The following is an 8,926-nucleotide window of genomic DNA, read 5'->3' as shown; positions in this document are numbered from 1 at the left end:
ATGGGAGTAAACCCAGAGATATCTCTGGAAAAGACCCAGAGGAAGACCATGAGCTGATATTCTAGTATTTTGGAGCTGAACCACAATTACAGCTGTCTCACCTGTGAAGGGCTAATAATCTACATTTAAACATGCAATGCTTACCTGAAGCCAGGGTTACACCATGCCCTTTCAAGTGTTTCAGGTGCATGAACACAACAAACATGCTCACTGATGGAAACCACGGCCCACTCCCCCTCTTCCACCATCCAAATTAACTCTAAAATGCATCACCAGCTATTTCTTTCCCATAGGAGAGGATCTTTTTTTCCCATCCATTTTCCAGAACTTTGTTCCATACAAACAGATTTGTCACTTCTGAGCATAATCAAGACTCTCCTGATCTCAACATCAATTCTGCTCTGGTGACTCAGTCTGAAGTTCACTGCAACAGTAGGAGCCTTTTATTATCAAAAGGAAGATAATCCCAAGCATTCGTTGAGCTGCTGTGACCAGTCTCTCCGTGTATTTCAGCTCCACAGTGCAGGACTGCTGTTGTGAAAGACCGAGCTTATGACCCGTCTGTGGCAGAGCTGAGAGAAGAGAGCCTTTGGCAGTTCCCTTCCCCTAGTAGACCTCTAGGATTTTTGATGAAGAGAAACCACTCTCGCAGAACAATCCCTGCACAAGACCATTTGCAAGTAAGCGTTTAACAGTTGTAAAAAATACATCTGGAAGGGATCTCAAAAGGCCCTTTTGCATTGCCCTATTCTATGCAAACAGCTAGCAGCCACTTCCCATCTTATGACACACTGGAAGAAGTTGCGATGCCATATTTCAGGGACAGTCAAGGCAGTGGAGATGAGTGAGACAGGATAGTCAGCAGCAACTCCAAGAGAAAATGAAAGGAAAGTTGGGTAACATGACTACTACTTCGGCTGAATATAGGTGGCTCTGTGAATAGCAGCTCAGAGGACTTGTTTGATTATCTGAAACAAAGACGACCTAATTCAAGGGTATTTTTATTGATGGTGAAAACTGTACAGATTTTTACAACACCAATAGTAACAACTTATTTTCCAAGATTAGTGAAGAAAACCAATTAAATAAAACTCTTCATAGTGGACAATCAAATCAGAGATGACGACCTTCAATAATTAAGATAAGCAAGACTAACACAAGGGAATTTATCTGGTAAATAGGTAATCCAGTTCAAGGGACTGCTGTTCTTCCAGATAGAAAAAAAATTCTGTATAAATACTGCTTTGATTCACATTTTAATGTACTACATATTCCATTATCTTACACAACACTGTATTAATTCATACATAATATATATATAAATTGGTAACGTAATAAGGTAACAAAACTAAACACGAATTTGCTGCTTTGAAGTTTGTTTTAAATTAAACCACTGGTAAATTCCAGTCTGTTCATCTGAACAGCCGTGTAAATAGGATGAATTGAAGTCCAGCATGTTCTCAGAATGATGCAATTTCTACCGCAGGTATCACTGGCAATCATCAAACATCTTGATATTCACCAGATAACAGACAACCCAAGAAACGGAATGTTAAAGCTAGTGGGCAGTGGCTAATAATTCCGCTGCTTCCTCCGTGCCACTGCCAGGCGCAAGGCCTCAATAATAAACTTCTCGTTATTCAGGACGTTGTAATCAGTCAGTTTCACCAGTTTGTCAAAATTCTCTTCACTGAAACACACCTCCCTTGTCGTAAATGGGGAGAGGATGCTGGAGACATCAACTTTGCCTTCAGCCATCTCTTCAGGGCTCCTTTCCACACCTGAGAGACAAACCACAAGGACATGCACCAATAAGGTTTTATTATAATATGTCTCTCATATCAGTCATTTAAGTAATTATAGATAGAAAAATGATATTTGGAGGGAAAGATATGATTTTCCAGAGGGACACAGAACTACTCTAGTAGCACTGTATCCTTCAGCCTCTAATTCAAGCCTCTGTCCAAAAATGATGTGAACACAAAAGACCTCAGAATGAGAATAATATTAGCAGCAGCAGCTCTTGTGGACCACTCCTTGAACAACATAAAGTCTTTGCTACACAAACTAGAAAAGAGCAAGCAAAAGGAAAAGAAGATACTCTTGTATTGGATGAAATAACAACCCTCTCATCAAAAGTTCAGGAGAAATGATGGCACTCGGACAGAGGACATAGTTCATATTAAAAATAAAGTTCTCTGTTGAATGAGTCCTCAATCTGGGAGATTACTTCTAAATATGTGAACAAAACCCAGATGAATGGGCTAACATCAAAACCTCCAGAAGGTTTTGTCTTCACCTTTGTTTGCAAGCAGCAGTGCATAACAAGTCCATGTCTGTAGAGCAAAACAACTTGTGCTGAGGATCTATCACTGATGCTGTACGTATTTGGGGAGCTTTACCTTCGTACTATCTCTAGTAAGTCCTAGAGTCTAGGACTAGAGTCCTAGAGTCTCTAAGTCTAGAGTCCTAGCCTGGAGTAAATGGCTATTTTCATCTCAAATGTATTAGGAAAGTTTCAAGAGTTCTGATGGTTCAGACGTACTGACACAGACCAGTTATTTTTGTCAGTGATAAGACTGATAATGCCGGCATTGTAAAGAAGGTCAGAGAGGATAGGATGGTGAGATGTTAGATATGGAGAGCACACACCAGGCAAGTGAATTTTTATTAAAATTGATAGCCGCAGATGACTCACCAGGAGCTTTATATTTCTTGAAGGTGTCATTTACCAGGGGGAAAAAAAGCACTGTTGGAGCTTGTGGACTGTCAGCATCTTCAAACACGTAGCACTCCTTCAAGTTTTCCCTGTCTTCCTCACTTATCTCAATTTTGGGAAATGGAATTCCTTGCCCTGAGATGTACTTTGCAATCTGATCCAGAGGCTGGATGTATGAATAAAATAAACAAAATTAATACAAAGAATCAAAACTCAAAAAAGATCCAGAGACCTGGATTTTCTAAACTCCAGTAGCTAACATAAATATTCTAAGGCTTGAATTTTCCTCTGGGAAGGTGTTAAGTTTCAGATGGAAACAGCCATAGCCACACCAGTAATTGCAACTTACTTTCTGCACTGCTTTAGGCAAAACAAGAAAAGAGTCACTTTCTTTGAGCTTGCAAGTGAAGCCAAAAACCACAGGACTGATTTTATAAGTCAAATGAAGCAGGTTCAGAAGGGTAAGACAAAGAAACTACAAATGGAGAAGGAACACATCAGTCCAGATTATTCTGCATCAATGTCTTGACCTTGTCATTATTACCACTTCTCCAATCTTTCTCTCCTCTAAATAGTTTCCGATTGTTTGATAATGACTCCCTATTAAGAAATACATTTATCAACATAACTTATGACCTCATGAAAAAAAACTTTAACAGCTATATTTGCTATAAGCCTATGTTTATTTTTATATTATTCTCATTATACATGCAACACTAATTATATTATTTTTCATTATTAATTAAGTCCAGCATCAGCCAGTACATTTTGCTAAGCCTGATATGAGGTACAGAGACACAGGTTTTCCCATTTAAAATATTGTGAGGACTTCCCCTTGCCTCTGTAATTTGCTCAGTTCAAGGATAATAGAAGTCAGTATTAGAACTCCAGAACACTCATCCATCAGATCTTCAAAAAGTCTTGGATCCACTGCTGTGAAGACCTTGATGATTTTAAAATGCCTATATCCATCATTGTCTTCTAATATCCTTCTTAATTACTGAGAAATAAATCACCTCATAATCTAAATAATAAATCAGGAAATAATCATCTAATTCCCATTCCAGTACTGGAAAATTAGTTGGTTTAAGTGACGAATGCTAGAGAGGAAGAGACCATGAAGGAAAAAATACCATGGCTTTTCTTACCAGTGTCTGGGACCCTCCACTGTAATTTAAATGCAGGATTACATCCACCTCCCTCTTTGATCTCAGAAGTGGTGGGTAGCTGGTATTGATGAAAAAACCAGTATCAACCAGGGAGAGCTCATCATCTGCTGTTTCCATCAGTTTATTTGGGAAGGAGTCTATTACTGTGTCTGAAACACAAACACTTCTCATTACAACAAATATAAAACAGGACTGACTGTTGCTCTGCAGAAAGTTAAAGAGGGAAGAATGGAGAATTTTACACCCCCATTTTCCCTGCCTGCCTTTGACTCACTAGCAGCACTGATCTACAGAGGTGACAGCTTTATCCTTTCTTCCTGGACACCTCAAGCAGCTCTGGCCCCACAGGGGAGACTTGTCCACTGGAACACAATCCCCAGACAACCAAACTCAATTTCACCCCTCAAACCCCTCAGGAAAACGAAATGCTCTTCAAATCTGGGTTCTACATCTTCCATTTGCAGTAGGGAGGAGTGGAATTTCAGAAGTCAGTTTTGTTTCTTCCTCCTCATTGGAAATCACAAAGGAATTCCCAAACCTAAACCTCCTCAAAATGTTACTGAAAAAACCACTGTGTTACTGTGCCTTTCCAAGTAGAAAATCCTTCACTCTCCAGGTACTTGCTGTGCATCTGGAAGCCTCTGATAAAATTAGGATACTGTGCAATGGTTGGGCGTCCTGTTAAGACGTCTCGCAGAGCAGAGGAGAGGACGCTCGAGGGAGTGCATAGACATGTGTCTACCTCATAGGGATTCATGGACAAAAAAGGGTCTTCCTCTGCAAGAAGCAAAGTTCAGAGTTTAGGACATTTTTTCTGAAATGATCAGTATTTTAAAAATGGAGTAACTGATAACCACAGTTGTCATCATCCCCCCACCCCATAGATAAATCAAACGTCATTGTAAGCCCTTAAAGTCTATGCTACCAAATAAAACTCAGCATTAGATAGTGAAATAAATGGCAGCTACTTGCAAGCAGCAAGCACCACCTCCCACTCCAGGCTTCCTCGAACGATGACCACCTCTATTGCAGCGTGTGGTGGAGGGGAGAGCCGAGTCCCAAAACATACAGGAGGAAAACACTGGCATTTGAACAGGACACCTTCAGAATGCTTGTGAATATCACCCAGCTGCAAACATGAGCTAAGTTAAGAGGCCAGTCACTCCAGGTTCCCTGTATAATTATTGACAAAATCGAGCTTTCTCCATGTGCAGGCAGTTTAGAGGAGAAAACAGCCCTCGGAAAGAGCCATTTTCTCTGCTGATGGTATTAGTGGCCAAGGAGGACTGTCTCCTAACAATCTTGATGTGTTCTTAATACAACATGATTTTTACATGCCTGCTGGAGACTGGTTTTGTGTCTGCATGTCCTTTAGAAAAAAGGTACAGCCTTGTCAAAGCAGCACAATTTAGTTGTTCTAAATCAGGCAGAAAAATTTCTTAGCTGACACCTCTGCTTTGCTTTTCTCATCTCTCTCTCTCTCTCTCTGACTTTGATTGTATCTCTTTAGGCATCTGACCCCTGCACAGAACATAAGCAATATAAATCGGTGGTGAAAAAAAAACAAAAACAAAAACAAAAACAAAAACAAAAAAAAACAAAAACAAAAAAAAAAAAAAACTGTCTCTGGTCCACCTGCACCAAAAGTCCTCTGAATCAGTAGCTAAATTCCAGACATACATCACATCTATGGAAAATATACTACTCCACATGCCTGTAATTGAAAGAGAGAATAGAAATTGATTGATGGAGTAGTCTTGGAAGAATTTTAATTGATACATACCTTCAGTCCTTCACTTTGGATGCTTCCTTTATGTCTGGGTGGATATCTTTGTGGGCATACTTCCTAAGTATATCCTTGCTAAATTCACACCTGCTGAACCTGTTTGCTGGTGTCTTCCCAGTGCTCTCCAACACAGACCACGGGCTCACTCACAAAAGCTGCCTCCCGCGTAGGCCACTTTTCCCTCTAGGCAGTAGTCACCTTGCATATAGCAGATCCGAGTCTCTGAGAGCCTCTTCACCATCCTTCCCATAAAGAATTCACTTCCAAAATGTTCTGCACGAACAGATGCTCCGTATTTCAGGAGACCGACTTCATAAGGAGTGAACTCCAGCCACTCTACAGCAACGGCAGCCAGATCATGAAAAGACAGTATGTTATCTATTGCTAAACAGAAGAGTACTAGAGAACAAATTATGAGAAAGACACTGGCTAGTTCATAATATGCCATTCACCAGCTATAGCTGTATCCACATTGCCTACAGTACTAATGCCCTGAGGTCCTTTCACATCAAGGGAGGGCAGTCCCAGCGGTGATCCAGCAATCTCCAGCAGAAAAACCTCTGGTTTGAATGAAACCATAAGCAGTTAATCTTACCCAAAAGTATGATTGCTCATGTATAGCTTGTTCCCTTTAGGGCACCAGACAGGTAGCTTAGCTGCTCGTATTAAACAAATACTGTGGAAATAAATACTAGAGGAAATAGTGATTTTCCTGCCACTAGACCCAAAAATTCATAGTTTTCCCTTTAATTGTCCAAAACAAGACCACATGGAACCATCACACAAGTTAGTTTTGTTAAAAGGATTTTGTGACCAGGATCTTCTGTGGTAGAACTATATTTTTTTGCTTCTGACAATGTAGAGAACCCAAATTCTAAAGACTAAAAATGTTTGGATTTTTTATTTTTAAGAGTTAGTCACCATTATCTGAAATTTTTAAAGGTGGGGTTTTTTTTTCTGCTATTAGAATGAAAAGACTATTGTATTATTAAAGCTGATTACATGCGTTTAGTCTTACTTCAGACTACTTAAATTATAAAGTTGTTAGGAAGTCTAAACCATAACCCATTACCTCTGAATGCCTGAGCACTATAGCTGGACTTGAGGTTGATGGCCACATAGATGGGCAGCGGGTTCTGACCATTATCCACTGCCTGCCGTTGGTCCGAGAGTCTATGCTCGTCTTTCTGGTTTTGATTTAAAATGGTTAATGGAATGAGATGAAAAAAAGCTTGCACTTGAAATAATATAACGTGAGTTATCAGTTTTATCCAGATTCTCTTTCCTGTTCTCAGCTCACTGAGTTGTTCAGAAATATCTACCATGGGATATTCCAAGCTTGGCAAGTATCCCATAAGAAGCAGCTACAACCTATACGGGTTCTCAGATTTTGAGATATGCAGAGAGATTAACTGTAGATTCAGCAAAGGAAAAAAAAAAATTCTCAGGAAGAAATATGTGGCTAAGTGAAAGGTAAGGTACTTTCCTTGGCTGGATGTCAGTGAAGAGTTGATCGTATTTTAATACATTTTACAAGTATATTCATATGCAAGAATATATTCTATTGCACATGACAATTTAAAACTTCCTTGTATAAACATGAGCCAGAAGGAAACCACTTAAATTATACTATTTTTAAAGTACCAAAATACCTATCACTCTTTCTTGAAACTTGGTAACATATTCAGAGAATGGTCTTTCCCACAATTTGAATCATGTTCCTATGCAGTCTATAACTAAATCACTTTATAAATGCATGTCTTCATTTATGCTAGTGAAGTTAAATATTTCAAATTTTTAAGTCTTCTAATCAGACTATTAGCAAAGTGATTAGTTTACATTTCAAAATAATTTTCATCAGAATTTTTTTTTTCTTTAAGAACAACAAACACCTTTGACTGCAATGCTGTGGCTCCTGCAGCTCAAGGTCAGCCTCACTTCAAAGCAAGAGTAGTGTTTTAATAATGGATGTGAATATACAGAATTTAATCAACCACTAAACTAATTATTTGCATTACTAGTCCTGAATGGCATCTCAGGATTTATTTTCTTCTCCTTTATAGCTATAGAAGTTCATCAAGTTTCTGGAAGAAAAGGAGTAATACCTTATCATGTAACATGGATTCAATGACAAGCCCCCAAAGGTCTATGAAAGAAGTGTTATGTCCTTCTTTAGTCCTCTCCATCAGGTCATTGTAATAGTACTTCAGACAATCCAAAGAAAAACAGCAGATCTTGGATTTGGTTACTTGCTTGCGAGCTTCCTTGATTGCATCCTCCAGGTATTTTTGTGACCAATTAGCATCTTCATATAAGTTTGCCATTGTCCTGAAGAAACATTACAAGTAAATAATGAAAGAGGAATAATGCTGTGGTTTGGCTTCAGAGAACTTTTGTGCAAACTGTTTGCCTGTTTCTTAATTCTTACAATGTTTTAAACTAAAAATTAAACACACCTAAAACACTCTCGTTTCAGGAGCAGACAAAGCATCCAAGCTTTCCTGGTTTTGATGATAAAAGTTTATGGGGGCTCAAAAATGATATGAGAAATTCAAGGGAGGAAAAAAAGAAACAACTATCCAAGGCTATTAAATACAAAAACCCCACACATCCTCAGAAAATCCATTTCTTAGAAGGTGGAGAGTGTTCTAGGGAGCAGTCACTACTCTTTCCTCTATCTTCTATCAGCTCCTGCTAGCAAGAGAACTGGGCGGTTCTTGTGTCTTGGGCATGTCCTGGTACAGCCATTCTTACTTAAAATCGTAACAGCTACACTCAGATCTCCACATACATACACAGAAGTTAAAAGAAGTTTGGCAAACACTTAGGACAAACCTGCCGTTAAGGTTTGGGCTTATATAAAGGACTGACACACAGTTCAGTGCAAAAAACCTCTCCCCTTCCAACCTGATGCAGAGGAGTGGAGCTACCTAGAACCCACTTAATTAAATACTTAAATTGTTTTAAGTATGATTTCATCTGCTGTTTGCCCACTGAGAGAAGAGAGCACTTTATAATGAGCAACCATAGCTGCAGTCTCTCTGAGGTCAGTAACTCGGCGTCATTTGTTGGACTGTCTGTGACAGAATTAATTCCACTAGCCCCAAATACATCTTTTACCAGAGGGAGATGCACTCTAAATCCAAAATGGAAGTGAGAATAACCAGCAAATGGCAGGCATAAATTCTTCTTCCCATCTTTCTTCAATTTCCAGTCTAAAGACAAATTCGTTGCATTCAGTCTAAGGTATAA

The 8,926-nt window shown here is 39.1% G+C and overlaps 1 protein-coding gene across 1 annotated transcript in view; it reads right to left on the bottom strand.

The window, feature by feature from the left end:
* Positions 1-1,265: 1,265 nt before the first annotated feature.
* Positions 1,266-8,926, bottom strand: part of LOC113480581 (cytosolic phospholipase A2 epsilon-like) — a 34,785-nt gene continuing 27,124 nt past the window's right edge. Inside the window, exons 14-21 of the mRNA XM_026849460.1 lie at positions 7,780-8,002; positions 6,747-6,861; positions 5,873-6,010; positions 5,510-5,602; positions 4,474-4,665; positions 3,868-4,037; positions 2,699-2,885; positions 1,266-1,781 (exon numbers count right to left, since the gene is read on the bottom strand). Of these exons, the coding sequence (XP_026705261.1) occupies positions 1,573-1,781; positions 2,699-2,885; positions 3,868-4,037; positions 4,474-4,665; positions 5,510-5,602; positions 5,873-6,010; positions 6,747-6,861; positions 7,780-8,002 (1,327 nt within the window). The 3' untranslated portion in view covers positions 1,266-1,572. The remainder of the gene's footprint in view (positions 1,782-2,698; positions 2,886-3,867; positions 4,038-4,473; positions 4,666-5,509; positions 5,603-5,872; positions 6,011-6,746; positions 6,862-7,779; positions 8,003-8,926) is intronic.

The sequence above is a fragment of the Athene cunicularia genome (assembly GCF_003259725.1).
Source record: "Athene cunicularia isolate RWA chromosome 5 unlocalized genomic scaffold, athCun1 chr5_part1, whole genome shotgun sequence".
In the NCBI taxonomy this organism is placed as follows: Eukaryota; Metazoa; Chordata; class Aves; order Strigiformes; family Strigidae; genus Athene; species Athene cunicularia.
Note: the sequence above shows the minus strand (reverse complement) of the source record. Positions and strands in the feature narration are given on the sequence as shown.